The 18,459-nt window shown below is 49.1% G+C and overlaps 1 protein-coding gene across 1 annotated transcript in view; it reads right to left on the minus strand.

The window, feature by feature from the left end:
- Window positions 1-18,032, minus strand: part of KCNK1 (potassium two pore domain channel subfamily K member 1) — a 52,952-nt gene extending 34,920 nt beyond the window's left edge. The window contains exon 1 of the mRNA XM_023240398.2: window positions 17,617-18,032. Within this exon, the coding sequence (XP_023096166.2) occupies window positions 17,617-17,971 (355 nt within the window). The 5' untranslated portion in view covers window positions 17,972-18,032. The remainder of the gene's footprint in view (window positions 1-17,616) is intronic.
- Between the last annotated feature and the right edge of the window lie 427 nt (window positions 18,033-18,459).

Consider the following 18,459-nt stretch of genomic DNA (forward strand, 5'->3'; position numbering starts at 1 on the left):
TGCAAAACACATCACGGAAGGAATTATTACCTTAGGCAGCAGACTTTGGGGGAATAATGAGAACATTCCCTGAACTGAGTGGGCAGGGCACATGTTGACCCACGCTAAGAAGCTCTTCAGACAAATGTCATTTTGCCTTGTGTTAGCAGGACACAGCCGTGTTTTCCTTCTGAGCCAAGCTAGGAGCACACACGTAGAAGCAGAGAACAAGGTGGGTACATTCTGTCATGGCGTCTTGGGCAGACACCATCTGCTGGGGGTGCTGCTGGGGGACACAGTTGGGTGTCTAGGACCAGGGCCTCTGGAGGCACTGGAACAGCAGTGCTCTGGCCCCGAATGGAAGGAGGCCAAACTAGAAGACAGTCCCAGTTGCTAAAGTTTCTAGAAGGCACAACTCTCTCCGCCTTGGCATTTAATGGGAAATGGGGAGCAACGTGTTTGGGGAAAAGGTGGACCCCATGGGCATCTAATGAGACCAACCAGAGGAGTGAGCTTGATGTGTGAGAACACCAAGGATGTTTCTTTAGGAACACACAGCTCGGTTCTAGCTTGGCCTCATTTCACTGATGAGGAAGTGAGTGGGGGGGGGGGGGGGGAGAAACTTGAAAACAAATAAATGGTCTCACCGTGTACCCCAACACACTCAGAGCACCACCTCCCAGAACATGCAGAGCAGATAAATAAGGGTGGGTGACTTTATCCCGCTCTGAGACAGAAGGGAGGGTGGCTTTCAAAACCACCCTGCACACAAGCCAGCAGGAATTCAATTAAATTCACGGTGAGCTCACATATGTCCTTCAAGGTGTTAGGGCACAACCAGACTTTTTTTTTTTTTTTTTTTTTTTTTTTGCTTCTAAGGAGAAACATAATGAAGCACGCCTAACCAAACTCTGCCCTGATTCTCAGCCTCCCCCCAACAGCTATACAAACATGAGCTATCCAGTGAAGGGCTCACTCCCAATGTCAGAACCCTGCCATTGGGCGGCAGTGGGAATCACTCGGATAGTCAGTAACCATCATGTCTATTAGAATTACTACTTACCGACAGAGGTATAAGTAAGGCAGACCGTGGATGATACATGATTCTCAGGGCCAGGCTTCTTCCTTTTCTTTTTAAAAAAATTTTTGAACACTTAATTCATTTTTGAGAGACAGAGCGCAAACAGAAGAGGGTCAGAGAGAGAGGGAGACACGGATTCTGAAGCAGGCTCCAGGCTCCGAGCTGTCAGCGCAGAGCCTGATGCGGGGCTTGAACCCATGAACCACGAGATCATGACCTGGGCTGAAGTGGGACGCCTAACCGACTGAGCCACCCAGGTGCCCCAGGGTTCTTCCTTTTCAAGAAGGCATGTTAGAATGGAAGTAAGGGTGACTGACGTTGCTATAGGAATAATATTCAACCCACTCTAATTGTTTCAAGTACATCTTTTAGAAATGCAAAGTTCACCTGCTGCAAGCAGCTGTGAATCAGTCGTCTGTGGCACTTGACTGCTCTGGGGCGCAGATGACCCAGGAGCCCTGGAGTGCGGGCCGTGTCTAACCCTGAGATCCACCAGAGCCCATGCTCAGAGCTGACACACCAGGTTTTGAAGAGATTAAACAATCTGATCAACTTTGCTTTGCTTTCCAAACATGTCCACGGACTGGTCTATGTCTCGGGCTTGCCTATGAGCTACGGCAATACCGTGGCTAAAAGAGCGCTTTTTCTTCGGTCTAAGAGTCACCTGCCCTCATCTGTCTGCTCTGCGTGCACATGTGGGTTCAACAGGGAACTCAGTTCTTGAGTTCACGCCTTTCAAATCAGGTAGCAAGGGGGAAAGGAGTCTCTGCAGGTGCGATCATGTGTGCACTTTAAAAAGATAAAAACCAGGGGCGCCTGGGTGGCTCAGTCAGTTGAGCATCTGACTTTGGCTCAGGTCATGATCTCGCGGTCCCTGAGTTCAAGCCCCGCGTCGGGCTCTGTGCTGACAGCTCGGAGCCTGGAGCCTACTTCGGATTCTGTGTCTCCCTCTCTCTCCACCCCTCCCCCACTCACAGTCTCTCTCACTCTCAAAAAATAAATAAATATTTTTTTTAATTTTTTTTTTCAACGTTTATTTATTTTTGGGACAGAGAGAGACAGAGCATGAACGGGGGAGGGGCAGAGAGAGAGGGAGACACAGAATCGGAAACAGGCTCCAGGCTCTGAGCCATCAGCCTAGAGCTTGACGCGGGGCTCGAACTCACGGACCGCGAGATCGTGACCTGGCTGAAGTCGGATGCTTAACCGACTGCGCCACCCAGGCGCCCCAAAAAATAAATAAATATTTAAAAAATAAAATAACAATCACATCTGGGGTGCCTGGGTGGCTCAGTTGCTCGAGCGTCTGACCTTGATTTCAGGTCAGGTCACGACCTCATGGGTGGCGAGGAGCCCCGTGTCGGGCTCTGCACAGACAGTGCGGAGCCTGCTTGGAATTCTGTCCCTCTCTCCCTCTCTGTCTGCCCCCTCCCTGCGCCCCCTCTCAAAATAAATAAAAACTTTAAAAAAATTTTTTTTAAATCACGTCTGACAAGAAAAGAAGATTATAAATGTAAAGATTTGCGCTAAGTGGTGCCTTTTCCTCAAAGCATCCACGAGGTTCACACAGCAGCTGTCATCACAGCTTTCCCTGTGAAGTAAGAACAGACTTGGGATACTGGACACCCTGAGGCAAAAACTGAAAATACTGAGCGATTGAAGAGAAGCCAGACATCTTCATTCTGAGTCCAATACATTGAGAAATTCCCTTGAGCAGTTACAAAATGCAAAGAACTGTATTTACGATACCTGTGTTTCCTTTTTTTTTTTTAATGTTTTACTTACTTTTGACAGAGAGAGAGAGAGAGAGAGAGAGACACAGAGCATGAGTGGGGGGAGGGGCAGAGAGAGAGGGAGACCCAGAATCCGAAGCAGGTTCCAGGCTCCGAGCTGTCAGCACAGAGCCTGACACGGGGCTCGATCTCACGGACCGTGAGATCATGACCTGAGCCGAAGTCGGACACTCCACCGACTGAGCCACCCACGCGCCCCAATACCTGTGTTTCTTTTAACAACAAAAGCTTCCCTAAGTCACAGCTTGGTCACTCAGAGCGGGGCTGAAGTGGGGATTTTGGTAGGTCAGAAAAGAATTTCCTTAAAGCAGGTTACCAGCAAGGCCATGATACAGGGAATGGCTATTTTACTGGACTTCCTCGACCCATTGAGAAATGCTTGTTTGCAACGAACTGAAATACCAATCACAAATGCCACTTATAGCCACAGCCTCTACAGCTTAGTCATTATCTTATGGCTGAACCCGTGAGAACTGGGGCTGGAGGACCCCGGCCCCCACAGCCCCCTGTGTCCCCCAGAAGCACACCCGGTGTCTGGGGTCCGGCTAACCACGCACGTGTGGGGAGGTGAAGGAGCACAGGACTGGGGCTCTTCCCTACAGCGCTCCCTGCCCCGTACACACCTGGAAAGACCTCACACTCCCATGTACGGCAGCCACTCGGCTTGTCACTCAAGCCTCAGGGTGGGCGGGCTTCGGGGTTCGGGCTGTGGCATTCATGGTAGGCCAGCCCGGAGTAACCCCTCTTATGCCATGGTGTCCCAGGGCCTAGGAGTCCCCATTTAAGCCCACTGAGGGGCTCTGTGGGGCGTCCTCCCCCGGCCCCCCCCCACCCCGTCCCCGCAAGTCTGTCTTCATGTCCGGGTGGTCTTTTGGGCAGTTCTCACTCTTCTTCAGTGCAACTCACAGCTTGCGTTTGAGCAACCGCCATGCCTCAGAGCCATGCTGCCCAGCTTCTCCTGTTCTCAGCCAGGCTGCAGGCCGGACGGTAAGAGCACATTCAGGAACCGACGTGGCTCCCTCTTGCCCGCCGAGTGAAGCGCAAACTCCGCTTGCCACCGTCGAAGCCCTCTGCCTCCACCTTTCCGCCTCTTGTCTGCCACTGGCCGATGCTGCCCGTTCACCTGCCACCGGTCGATGCCGCTGCGAGTCCCCTCTTCCTCTGCACGCTTCGGCCCACACTGGCCTCCCCCTCGGAACCCCGCAGCCCCACACGATTCAGCGGTTAGCTCTCCACGAGTCTTTACGTGTGCGTGTCCCCCGCTAGACGGCAGGCCTTTTTTTAAGGTCAGGGATTATCCCTTTATAGTATTTTTTCTGTGTCCTCACGTGTGGGGCACAGGGTAGACAGGTTCTCAGCCAACCTTCCAGGGGCCTAGAACCCCCAAAGCCTAGAGCTGGAGGAAGGTCTTCTTCAGCCCCTTCACTTGTTATCGAGAGGAAACGACTCAGCTCTGGAGAAATTATCAGTGAATTTTTGTTGCCAGTGACTTGGCAGAAGAGACCCCAGGCTGCCCGCCCCCAGTCCACGGATCGATGCTTTCGCCCCTCTTTTTTTTTTTTTTTTTTTAATTTTTTTTTTTTCAACGTTTATTTATTTTTGGGACAGAGAGAGAGAGAGCATGAACGGGGGAGGGGCAGAGAGAGAGGGAGACACAGAATCGGAAACAGGCTCCAGGCTCTGAGCCATCAGCCCAGAGCCCGACGCGGGACTCGAACTCACAGACCGCGAGATCGTGACCTGGCTGAAGTCGGACACTTAACCGACTGCGCCACCCAGGCGCCCCTGCTTTTGTCCCTCTTATACTGGCCGCCCTTCACTTAAGCCCCGGGGTTTATTTTTTTAAAGCTCCCTAAAATACACCTCTAAGCAACATTTACTTCGTTTATGTAGGGTTGTTCAGTATATCAGAAAATAAAAACTCCCCCTAAAAATAATGCATGATCTTCACTTTTCACTCAATCAGGCCGTACTTTTCCTTCTTTTTTAAAGTTGTTTTATTTATTTATTTTGAGGTGGGGCCGGGGTGGGGGGGGTGGGGTGGGGCAGAGAGAGAATCCCAAGCAGGCCTCGTGCTGTCAGCTTAGAGCCCGATGCGGGGCTTGAACTCATGAACTGTGAGATCATGACCTGAGCCGAAATCAAGAGTTGGACGCTTAAGCAACTGAGCCACCCGGGCGCCCCAAGGCTGTACTTTTCTAATATGAATTCAGTCTGATATCACAACAATCGAACTAGACAACTCCATTCCCTGGCTCCCGAGGGAAAAATCCATCCCTTGAACCCCGGCTATGAGGGGACGCTGCTGTGCGGCCCTCCTGCCCTTGGCTGGTGGTGTACTGAGGAGGGGACAGAGCAGGATGGCCGAAGAAACTCTCCAGACACCCCCGACCCCCACCAGCCAGGGGGAACAGGACGCAGCCTCACCAGGAGGAGGCGACTGCCAGCATGAATCGACACACAAAACGTAGTTGTGAGAGAGACATGAGAGCAGGAACCTGAACGTACAAGTTCAGGTGCCAGTGTGACATTTCAGCCACATCCAGATTACCTTCGCAAATGACAGGTGGGCAGCCAGAGTTGCTGGAAGAACAAATGTGGGTGTAGGTCATGTTCCAGAAACTACCATTGGCGGTGTGCTGCCTTTCTTTCCCCCCTTTGTTAATTTAGTTTTGCTCTTTCCACCTTTGTTGGTTCTATTTTTAAACGGAAGATGCACTGCAGAGTAGCAGGGGCGGGGAGGGAGGATGGGCCCGGCCGAGCGGATGACAGATTGCGTGTCCACACACGGGTGCTCCTCCCTGCTGTTTAGGGGCGTGAAAGCGTGGGCCTCATCCGCACCCCCTCCTGAGCGGTGCATCTGGGCAGGCTCCCCGTGGGCGAGCTCGTGTCCCGACCCCTGGGTGGCAGGTAGGTGGTGACGTGGGGTCTCCTCTCCCAGCTCAGAACTCGGGGAGGCCCTCTGACAGGGAGGCAACCTCTCCGGACCGCCTTTAATTAACTTAATCCCCTAACCACAGCCTTTAAATAATTGAGCTCCTTGGTAACCAGTGTTCAAACATTTAAAGAATTTTAGCTACAAGAATGCTTTAACCTTTAAATTCTAGTTTCAAACATTCCACTTTGCCTCCTGGTAAGTCACAAGCTGGTGGGGGTAGGGGGGAGGCTTGGACAAAATTCGGTGTTTGGGAATAGAGAGGGCACCTTAGATCATCCAAGAGTAGCTGGGAGCCCTGTTATTCAAATGACATCATTCCAAATGGTAATTACGGCAAACTTAAAAACAAGCAGAAGTGAAAATTACTCAGGTAGTTTTCCGGGTCCCATGATAACTTTGCCCTCTGTCACAAACTGTAAATACTCTTATTTGAAGGTGATCGACCTCCTAAAATTCTGAGATTGATTCCTCGTGGAAAAAAAAAAATTATGTTTTTCTTATTTACTTTCTAAAAACAGAAAAGACCTATACTGATTTCTTGGTAATTTATTTAATGTTAGGTGCATCTAAAACCCGCACTGGAGAAGATATTTATTTATTGCTGTTCTCTGGACTACACAGAATATAAATTTTAAATTGAACCATTATGTCAGATACTAAATATCCTGTTGTTAAAATTTTAAGAAAAATATGAAGCAAATCTTCCTGTCCCGCTCTCCCAGTTTTCCATATGGCCCTATATAATATTAAATTAGAAAATAATATTACAGTTTAGAGACTGTTTCTTAGCCGGGAAGTTGAAGTATTTAAACTATTGTTAAATGAATTAATCAAATGGCAACTTGGTCTAGAGAATTCACATGCTTCACCTGCAATACCTTCTCTCTATTCTCTACCTATGGACATGCTATTTCTCAAGGCCAAGTTCAGGTATCACCCCTCAAAAGCTTTCTTCAAGTCTGAGTCAGATGAATGACACACAGATGTGATGTGAAATCACAGCACGCGGCTCCAGTGCAAGGACGGCCCTGGGGACGCCACATCAGAGTGAGTGCAGCCACGTGTGGACCCCGAACACTCAGCAGGGACCTCAAGTCTGACAGGCCCATGACTGAGCTCCAGGCCTACCCCAAACCTGCTTCTTCCCCGGCCTTCTCTGTCTCCAGGCAGGGTTCAGATCAAAAACCTTGGGGTCATTCTTGATTATTCTTTTTCAACACCGCACATCCAATCTATTGGCAAATCCTGTCCATTTGTGTCTGAGATCTGACCACCTCTCACCACCTACTTCCTCCGCTTGCTCTAAGCATCTGGGATATTGGAAATGTCCTGCTTTACGCCCTCGGCTTCCTCTCTTGCCTTCCTCCACCAGCCTGAGTGAACTTGGTAGAACAATCGGTCAGATCACGTTACCCTTGTGCCCAAACACAAGGGGGTGATATCTGAACTTGGCCAGGGCTTTCCACCTCGCTCAGAGAAAAGCCCAAAGCTTTGCAGCGGCCTGGGACACCCTACCCCGTGTGCCTGCTTCCCTTCTCCTTGACCTGGTCACGCGCTGTCTTACTCAGCACCAGCCATGAGGGCTTTCTCGCAGCGCCTCCGATACGGGGATTGGGTTCTAGAACAGTTCCCCAGATAGCTGAATGATGCACTATCACCTCCTCTGGTTCTTGACTCAATGCCATTTGCTCAGTGAGACTTTTTGTGACTTCCTTATCAGAGACCACAGTCCTGGACACCCCCCCCCACCCCCGCAACACACACCCAAGTCTCCCTATCTCCTTGGCTTCCTTCTCTCTGCTGGAGGGGATGCTGCTCCTTAGCAATCTATCCCCACACAACGTGCTGTGCGTTTTACTCCACTCAGTGTACATCCTGCACCTCTTTCACTCCTCACACAAAACATAACACTTCTGACACCTCTGGTCGCCGTATGCGTGGATGGTTTTTTTCTCCACAACAAGCAATTCTGCACGACAGCAGCTGGTGTCCTGTGAGTCAGTCCCATTCCGACACTGTCTACTTGGAGATGGCATCAGATCCCACAGGTGAAGGGCTCAGTCCCGCAAAGCTGTCCTCACTTCCGAAGTCAAGTCCAGCTGGCAGCTGTACTTCTGACTTATCGGCTATAAATCAGAGTTCCCACGATCCCTTCCTCAGGGTCAATTTGCTAGAAGGGCTCACAGAGCAAACAGTCCGTTCACTAGGTCACCGGTTCCGCATTTTATGACTCAGGAACAGCCAGATGGAGAGATACATGGGGCGAGCTGGGAGGGTCCCAAGGCAGGAGCTTCTTGTCTCTGTGGACTTGGGGTGTGTCCCCCTCCTAGCATGGATGTGTTCACCAACCTAGAAGCTCCCTGAATCCCATGCTATTGGGATATTTATGGAGGTGTCCGCACAATGGCATGACAGATCATTAACTCCATTTCTAGCTTCTCCCCTCTCTGGATGATGGGGGTGGGGCTGAAAATTCCAAGCTTCTGATCATGGCTTGGTCTTTCTTGATGACCAGCCCCCATCCCTAGAGCACACGCAGAGCTGCCTTCCGGAACAAAAGATTCTCCCAGTGCTCTAATCAGGAATTTACAAAGCTTTTAGGAGCTCTGTGCCAGGAACCTGGGGCAGAGACCAATATATATTTTCCATTATCTCACACTTAATCATCTTATTTACAGGATCTCCTTCCTCCTACTAGACAGACATCCAGTTAGGCAAGATCCCCAAGTGCCTGGATCAGTACCTGGTAAACTTAAGCGCTCAATAAACATTTGCTCAGGAATGCATGCCTTTCTCCTCGCTTTGGATCACTTAGAGTCTTCCACAGTGCAGTGAGTAGACACGAGGCACTCAGATACAACTTTTTATATAAATAACTGTAGGAGATCATTTAAGCAATGTGGGCCTTTGTTTCCTTATCAAGACAATGACAATATATCTGAGGTCTCTTGAAAATGAGTAACATCTTTAGAAATCTCCTTGCTTCACAGAAGAGCAAACAGACTCAGACAAGGGAAGAAACGTGCCTTCCTTTGCCTTTAATGAGGACCTACTGAGTGCTAGGGATGCCACAACGTGAGGCCAAGACAGCGCTCATTCTCAAGACCACCCTTGCGGGAAGAGAGACGTGAAAACAAATAATTCTGTCCAAGGTGGTAAGTGCTATACCAGAAGAAGGGGATAGTCCAACATCAGGCAGGACACAAGATGCTGTGGGAACCAGAGAGGAGAAAGAGCAGGAACAAATGGGGTACACGTCTGGGAAGACGGGGAGCACAGCCAGCTTCTGTGCAGCCCCCAGGCCTGTGTGTGCCCAGCTCAGGATGCCGCACTCAGGGTGGCACTCTTCTCTTCTCCGGGACACGGGTGCCTCTCCTGTCTCCCCTCCTCGGTGCGCCTTTGGTCTAAAGGTCTCCTTCGGACTGTGCTGCAGACTCGAACCAGAGCCTGAATAAACCTCAAGAGGCTTCCACGAAGCTGAGCAGAGAGGGGGCGAAGGCACCACCTTGAGTAAATAGCTTAATTTGGGTCCCCATGCCGCTCTAAGCATGAATAGGGGATGAGTGCTTATAACTGACCCTCCAGTGCTTATTTTTCTCTTGCAACTGAAGTATAATTAACACACAACGTTGCATTACTTTCAGGTATACAACACGGTGTTTATACCGCAAGTCTATATTTCAATACTTTTTTTTTTTAATGTTTTATTTTATTTGTTTTTGAGAGTGCGCAAGACGGGAAGGGGCAGAGAGAGGGGGACAGAGGATCTGAAGCAGGATCTGTGCTAACAGCACAGTCCCACGCAGGGCACAAACTCATGAACCGCGAGATCATGACCTGAGCCAAAGGCAGATGCTCAACTGACTGAGCCACGCAGGTGCCCCTCAGTTCTTTTTTTTTTTTTTTTTTGAGGTGCTGTCCAGTGTTTTTATTTTTTTTATTTTTTTTCAATATATGAAGTTTATTGTCAAATTGGTTTCCATACAACCCCCAGTGCTCATCCCAAAGGTGCCCTCCTCAATACCCGTCACCCACCCTCCCCTCCCTCCCACCCCCCATCAACTCTTAGTTTGTTCTCAGTTTTTAAGAGTCTCTTATGCTTTGGCTCTCTCCCACCCTAACCTCTTTTTTTTTTCCCTTCCCCTCCCCCATGGGTTTCTCTTAAGTTTCTCAGGATCCACATAAGAGTGAAACCATATGGTATCTGTCTTTCTCTGTATGGCTTATTTCACTTAGCATCACACTCTCCAGTTCCATCCACATTGCTACAAAAGGCCATATTTCATTTTTTCTCATTGCCATGTAGTATTCCATTGTGTATATAAACCACAATTTCTTTATCCATTCATCAGTTGATGGACATTTAGGCTCTTTCCATAATTTGGCTATTGTTGAGAGTGCTGCTATAAACATTGGGGTACAAGTGCCCCATCAGTACTCCTGTATCCCTTGGGTAAATTCCTAGCAGTGCTATTGCTGGGTCCTAGGGTAGGTCTATTTTTAATTTTTTGAGGAATCTCCACACTGTTTTCCAGAGTGGCTGCACCAATTTGCATTCCCACCCAACAGTGCAAGAGGGTTCCCGTTTCTCCACATCCTCTCCAGGTGCCCCTCAGTTCTTATTGCTAATATGCAATCCACTGACCACACTCGGAGAAATAAAAACTAGCACTTTTTTTTAATTATGTGTTTTTGTTTCCTCTGCTCAGCACCCACAAACTGTGCTTATATTGACTTTACATTACCTGGGTCACTGAGTCCCTGGGGAGCTTTCTGCCCAAACCTCACCACCGGGTACCATAACTAAATCTACAAAGGCTTCAGAGTTCGGGCTCTCATCTCACAAAGCAAGTCAACTTGAGCCAGAGTACCCAAAGCAAACAGAACCAACCTGACGGGGAATCAAGCAGATAGTAGCCAATGAGGAAACACGGCCAATGTCAGACACAGCCCAGTTAATCTCGTTGATTTAAGAACCTATTCTGTTTCACAGATTAAAGAACGGAAACACAAGTACAATCAGAAAATACAAGACTGCTGGGTCTGCCTCACACCCAGGGAGAGAATCAAGGTCCTTCCGGTTCTACTTCCTCTGTGCCTCCAAATCCCCCTCTGCCTCATTCTTCACTTTGACCTTCGGTCAGGGGCACGGCCCTGCGATGGAGTGGCCACCAACTCTGAAGGCAAGGAATCCACCCAGAATGAATAAAGAAGTCAGTGCACAAACTGAGCCTGGGAGACAGAAGCATCACAGAAGTCTAGAGGACACCCCCCAAAGTTGTCTGCTTTTTGAGAAGGAGACAACCCTTAGCTCCCACCGGTAACAGACAAGGTGATCATGGCACAGTCAGCAGAGAAGAGAAGGACTTCAGCAGTTCGTGGATTTGGCTACAGTTGAGACCGAGTGAGGTTTCTTGAGAATAAAATCTAGCACAGTGCAATTCTATGCCAAAGAGAGGGTACGGTATAAACGGTTTCTCTGTCCCGGAAACCAGCTTGCGGGAAGTTGGACCACATGAAATCGCCGTATGGGTCAAAACAATGAAGCAATTTCACATGCTCCAACTTCAGAGTCCTCTTCTGTGCTAGAGACAACAGATGGTCTCCCCACCCTCAGCAGTCCAACGTGTGGTGCATGAAACAACTTGTCCTGAAAGGCACCAGATTTCCCACTGGGTTACCGGTACAAGAGAAAATTCTATCTGGACTAGATTTACAGTTATGTCATAAAAGCAAACGCATGCTTTCTTTCAAGTTATTATCATTTATAATGGCAACAGGATGTTCCGAGTGCCATAAAATAGGCATAGATAATAGCAAATGTATAGTTTTGGGGGGAAAAAAACCCCTTCAAAATGCTAAAGAAGCGATGTTTCAGAGACAGGGATGGTCTTACACATGAGTATTAGTAAATATTAATACATACTCTTTGACCATTAGTGGGTGGAAACGTTTCTAGGATTTATGACGCATTTCTCTGCCTTCCTAAATAGAGTCAGGTTGAAGTATTATTCCTGATCATTCAGGAATATCGATTATTACAATGTATCCTAAAATAATGGTGTCTTATTCATGCATATGCAGTTGGCATGTCATACATGGCAAAGACATAAAAATTCTGTTCCTTGTGTTCCTATATTTGGTTTTTTGTTTCTTTGTTTTAGCACAACAACCAAAAACCACAACAGTACTTCTGTATTACCTTACTAGGGCTACCATAAAAAAGTACCACAGATTGGGCGGGTTAAACAACAGAAATTCATTTTCTCATGGTTCTGGAGGCTAGAAGTTCAAGATCAAGGTGCTGGCAGGCTTGGAATCTTCCGAGGTCTCTCTCCTTAACTTGCAGATGGCACCTTCTCATCGGGTCCTCATTTTAACTTAATCACTTCTTATTTTTTAGATTTTTTTTTAATGTTATGTATTTTTGAAAGAGAGAGCACAAGCAGAGGAGGGGCAGAGAGAGAGGGAGACAGAGGATCCAAAGCAGGTTCTGTACTGTCAGTGCAAAACCTGATGTGGGGCTCAAATTCACGAACCTCGAGATCATGACCCGAGCTGAAGTCGGATGCTCAATAGTCTGAGCCACCCAGGCACCCCATTAGTCACTTCTTTAAAGGATCTATCTCCAAATACATAGTCACATTCTGAAGTATAAGGATTAGGACTTCACCATTCGAGTTTTGGAGACACATTCAGCCCATAACAAGCCCCTATGCCTAGACACTATGCAAATATCAAGCTCTTAACCCAGACACATCTGGACTCAAAGCAAGGCCACTAGTAGTTTTGTGACCTAGCTAAGGTCCCTGAACCTAAATTTTACTTTCAGCCTCTTTTAAACAGAGGATAATGACCCCTACACCTCATTAGCTCCTTGAGAAAGGGGTACACATAAAGTGTTCAATAAAAATTTGTTCTTAGTAATATTGCTTTGGGGTGCCTGGGTGGCTCAGTCGGTTGAGTGACCGACTTCGGCTCAGGTCATGATCTCATGGTTTGTGAGTTTGAGCCCCACGTCGGGCTCTGTGCTGACAGCTCAGAGCCTGGAGCCTGCTTCTGATTCTGTGTCTCCCTCTCTCTCTGCCCCTCCCCCATTCATGCTCTGTCTCTCTCTGTCTCAGAAATAAATAAACATTTCAAAAAATTAAAAAAAATAATATTGCTTTATTTTTCTGATGTTTAAAGTATTTGTCTTTTTGTGACCTTTTGCTTAGGCTTGCTTATAGCTGTACGTTTCCTTCTTCAATCCACTAGGGGCTTTGAAGCCAGAAAATTAAATTTGTTAGAATTAAACATAAAGGCTCCAAATCAAGACCAAAGGCTCTCCTGCACATAAAGACCACAGACTTCAGCACGTGGGATTTCAGATCTCTCTTCCAGGTCAATAGTTTGCTTGGTTGTTTCTGGGGGAATTCCTTTCCTCATTGGCATTTCTGTTCCAGATAGAATACAGTATTTACCAAGCATGTTAGATAAGGCAATTCCAATGTGAGGTGTGGCTTTGTCACCATTCCAAATTAAAAAAAAAAAGGGCGGTGGTGTCACAGATTTGACCAAAATCTAGTGACATTCTACAATAAACAATCATTTGTTTTGGAAATGGTTGGGATGGTAGCTACTAATCTAAATGCTGCATACCCCTGAAAATTTTAACCAACTAATTTAAATGCTGTATACCACAGTGCAAAGAAGTCTCAGATGCTAAACTGTCTTCTGGAAAGTTTTCCCAAAGGAAGTACAGCTCTTAGAACTCCTCTGACTTAAGAATTCCTTTTCAGGCTTATTCTAAAGCTGGGTTCGGCCAACTCTTTCTGCAAATGGCCAAGCTGTAAATAGTTGAGGTTTGGGGGCCACATGGCTCCTGTCACCAACCTGCCATTGCAGTGGGAAAGCAGTCATAAATGATACGAAACAAATGGCTGTACGCCAACTCAAAGTTTGTATGGGTGCTGAAATTTGGTTCTTGCAAAACGTCAATGTGTCAGGAAACATGACTTTTCTTTTGATTTCTTTTTAGCCAGCTGAAATGACGAAGACCATTCTTAGCATTTGCCCACTGCTGTTAGATTCTAAAAGCTCAACCCGTATTTGTTGTTAACCATAACCCAGTTTTCCTAGTGAAAATGGTTTGAAAGCTAAGGGTCAACCTGGAACCCCTGTTTCCTTCTCCCATGTTCTCTTCCTGAAAACGACCAATCCCATAGCAGCTCCCTACCTGACCGGAGCTGTAAAGGCCACGGTAAAACAAACCAAATTAGCTTCCTTTTCTGAGCACTCTATTTATTTATTTATTTTGAAGTTTATTTATTTAGGGGCACCTGGGTGGCTCAGTCAGTTAAGCGGCTTGAGTCTTGGTTTCAGCTCAGATCATGATCTCACGGTTTGTGGGCTCGGGCCCCACATGGGGCCCCGTGCTGACAGTGTGGAGCCTGCTTGGGATTCTCTCTCTTCCTTTCTCTCTGCCCTTCCCCCCACTGGCTCTCTCTGTCTCTCTCTCTCAAAAATAAATAAACTTAAAATTAAAAAAAAAAATAAAGTGTATTTTTTTAGTTAGAGAGAGAGAGTGCCAACAGGAGAGGGGCAGAGAGAAAGAGGAAGAGAGAATCTCAAGTAGGCTCTATGCTATCAGGGCGGAGCCAGGCGTGGGGCTTGAACCCACCAACTGCGAAATCATGACCTGAGCTGAAACCAAGAGTTGGATGCTTACCTGACTGAGCTACCCAGGTGCTCCCCTGTTCTGAGCACTTTAAACAAGTTTCAAAACCTCTCTTCGTAAACAGGGATAAGGCAGCGTCATGATGCAAGGCCCCATGCTTACAACTGACAGCAACAGGAACTGAGCTATCATCCAGACCCCTATTTACAACACAGCAAAAAAGTGACAGCCTTACAGTCATATGCACACAAAACTTACTTTTACCAAACATCTGCATGATATAACCTTGCTCAGGGGGATGAATAAAGAAGTCACCTTACAGTAAACTGACATGTTCTTAATTATTTCTTCCTTCCCAAGTGTTCCTTACTCCTCAGGGGAAAAAAAAAAAAAATTCACGGTATAAAAGTTATATGGGAAATGCCTCAGTCTATAACGCCTCCTTTTATTTATCTACAGCCCTTCCCTCTGAAAAGGTAAAAGTGTACCACAGTTTCCCCTTCCACTCTCATACGGTTCCCACGCAGGTGTTGCTGCATTTTTTTTTAATCAAGGAAAAGTAAAGAGACGTTCAGTTGTTTGAAATAATTCCCAGAGTCCTTGGCAGAGCGGAGACTGCAGATCATCCCTGAATCACCAACCTAAGTCTTCTTCCCAAGAGACCACCAAGCTCCTCGCATAAACTGGAAGCCTGGACTTTGTGAGATGCGAAGGTTCTGCCGTAGACACATCCCGTTCCTTTATCAAGGTGATGACCAGGAGAACAGCAACTTTGTAATCCCCACCGTTACCATTCTAGGCAACCATTCTAGGTTGGCTGTACTAACTGGGTGACAATAAGCTCAGGGATTTGCCACCTACAGTGCGAGAGGAGTTAACCAAGCAAACCAACCACGGCCACAGCATGTCTACTATCTACCCGAAAGACAGGCACGAACCATAACTCCAATTCGAGTTGTCTAGTATTTTTCTGGAACCTATTTTTCTAGTAATGAAGTCTGCTGGCTTCACCCGACCAACTGTCTGACTTCCGGCCACGAGACCGGTGTTTTGCTACCACGTGGAACATCAAAATGTGTCAGATACCGGGTCGACACAAAACCGGGAGAAGAGTAGCTTTGATTTAGGGAATTCTGAAGTTTGCTGGAACCCTATCTAAATTAATGAAGTCAGTTCTATCGAGGACAAGAATTCATTGATTTGCTAATGTTACGAACTGAGAGGCACCTTTTTCATCTAGTTTATCCTTAAGTGCCCCTTGCACCGGATTTCCTAAATGAACTCTTGTTTTGCATGAATACAGACTTTCTTAGGAACTACAATGTAATCTGAATACCAATAATAAGACATCTATCCCCACCTTTTTTCTTATTTAAACAGGAACTGCATTTTTCCTAATTAAAAAAAAAAAGAGGAGGAGACACAATCTAGGAAATAACTGTCTAATCGAGATGTAAACTCATATTTTTTTGAGATTTAATTAGCTGCTTATGATGAGGTTATACATGAGCTGTGCCAGTCCTAGAAAATCCCACCCAGTAAAAGCAAATGCATTCTTTTCCTCGCAACACTGTTCTTAGACTGTTCTACTCTTAAAATACCATTACTTAGAAGGTACTGAAAGTGATAAACTCTTCCCAGTGTTCACTCAACACCGTGACCCAGTTGTAGACTTTCTGTAACCCAGTGGAAAGAGTTCTGCAGAGAATGAATATTCTCCATCCAGAACAAATAAATGTACTGCAAAGGAAAAGCACGGTGACCTCTAACTGTTCCCAGAAAGGGACCCAGCTGAAGACAACGGAAGCGAACACTTGGGGACATATAGCTCAAGAGTGGTGTTGGCAAAGGTGAAAAGTAAGAGAATACGTCTTGTTTAGGGCTAAGTTTTTAACGTATCACAATACAAGCTAGAATTCTGTTTACTACAGTTCAGAAATTCACTTCAGACTTCTAAACCATTGCTTCACAGGATCTTGGTGGAAAGTGTACTATTTACTATTACTCAGTACCGCTTATTACTGAAACAATCCACTGGGTTTAGCCCAAGGGGATTATAAACAAATAAACCCTGGGAAGTGTCCAAGGGGTGGAGTGATGTAAGAGTTGGCGCCACAAGTTGATTCACCTGCTCCGGAGGTGGGGGCAGGGGCGGGTCCAGTATCCCGGCAGAGATCACTCCAGGCCCAGATTCTAGGACTACACTGGGAAGTAATAAGTGTGTGCCCTTGTGCACGCCAAGATGGATTGTTCAAAGACTGGATCTCGTGGAGAAAAGGGGGGCTTCGCTGAGCATTCTTTGGGATACTTCCCAGGGTTCAAACATCAATTTATAATTATCTCCAACCAAGTGTGTGTGCCCCACTTAGCCGCTGGGAAAAATGCAGCCTTCATTCACCTAATCCGGCAGAGTACGGGGCGCCCTGGGGCACTCGCCGGCCTCGGCTTTCACCCGAGGACGCTCTTCCATTCGTGAGCGTCCTGCTGGGTGAGTAGTGCGGGGTGGGGGAAGAGTCGCTGCGAAGTTGAAGGGTGGCCTCGCACACCTAAAGTTGAAAAAAACTGCTGAATCAGGGTGCCCCCATTTTGCCGGATCCTAGGCAATCGGATGCTCCCTTCCCTCACCCCTCCTCCTACTCTGAAAAGAAACCGGATCCGCCTGTCCGCTCGGAGGTCACCTGCGAAGAGCAGAGTGATGTCACTCGGCTACCCCCACAACCTCCCCCCAAACAGCAAAAAGCCGAGAAATCTATGCATCACCCAAAGAGAGGGCACCCTCCGGAAGGTGACCCTCCAGCGCGGCCTCGGCCCTGCGGGACGGGGTCAGGACGAAGGTGAGCGCCCTCGGAGCAGTGGACAGTTTCCAGCATCCCCTCGCCTCGCCGCGCGGCGGCCGGGATGCTCCGGATTCCTACCGGACAGTCTGGTGCAGGGCACCGCGAAAAACCAGGACGCAGCCCGCGAAGCCCCCGCAGCCACCCGGGCCGAAGGCTTCGGGGACCACTTCCCAAGAGTTACGGGAGGCAACACCCAGGGCGTGTTCCGCGGCCACTGCACCGGCTTCCGGCTCCGCCGGGTGTGCGCGCCGCGGGAGGGCCCGGGGCGCCGGGGCGCGGGCGGCGGGCGCGGAGGGGGCAGGGGGGTGGCCGCGGCGGCTGGCCCCTACCTGTGGTGGAGAGCACGGTGCTGGCGAAGAAGAGCGCGGAGGTGAAGTCCCAGTTCCAGTTGCCCGAGGCGTTGCTGAGCACCGACACGCCGTAGTTGCTGGCCTCCAGCACGCGGCCCAGGAACTGCTCGAGCTGCTGCTCCGACAGGCACTCGTGCTCCTCCAGGAAGCGCCGCTTCAGCTTGCGCAGCTCCTGGCGCAGCAGGTCCTCGTAGGGCAGCTCCACCGACGAGAAGACCACGGCGCCGAAGACCAGGTAGAGCAGGTAGCCGAGCACCAGGAAGCCGAAGCACCAGGCCGAGCGGTGCCGCTCCACCAGGCGCACGCACGAGCTGCCGGCCAGGGACTGCAGCATCTTCCCCCGCCGCTGCCGCCGCCGCCAAAGCCGCCACAGCCGAGGCCCACGCCGCAGACCGGCCCGAGCGCGGCCCGCCGCCCCGCCGCCCCTCGGCCCCGCCCAGGCCCCGCCCCAGGCAGCCCGGGCCCCGCCCCCGGCCCCGCCCCCGGCCCACCGCCCACTCCCCCACGCGCGCCCTCCGCGCTCCCAGGCAGCGCCGTGTGCCTGCGATTGGCTCGCCCGGGAGTGGTTTTGCTTCCTTCTTTTCCTGTTCCCTCGCACTGTAAGAGGCCCCGATGATGTGGCGCTGACGTGGCTGGCGGCTCAGGTAACCCGCGAGTCGGCCGAGACCGCGAGGCAAACTTGGCTGGAGCGCCGGGGCTGGGCGCGCGGCCCCGGGGCCCCCGCCCTTCGCGTGGTCCCGCTGGCGGGGCGCTGGCGCGCAGACCCCTGAACCGCCCGCCGCGGCCACCCGCTGCGTCCTCCCCCCTTGGGTAACCAAACCA

Source organism: Felis catus, chromosome D2 (assembly GCF_018350175.1).
Source record: "Felis catus isolate Fca126 chromosome D2, F.catus_Fca126_mat1.0, whole genome shotgun sequence".
NCBI classification, from domain to species: Eukaryota; Metazoa; Chordata; class Mammalia; order Carnivora; family Felidae; genus Felis; species Felis catus.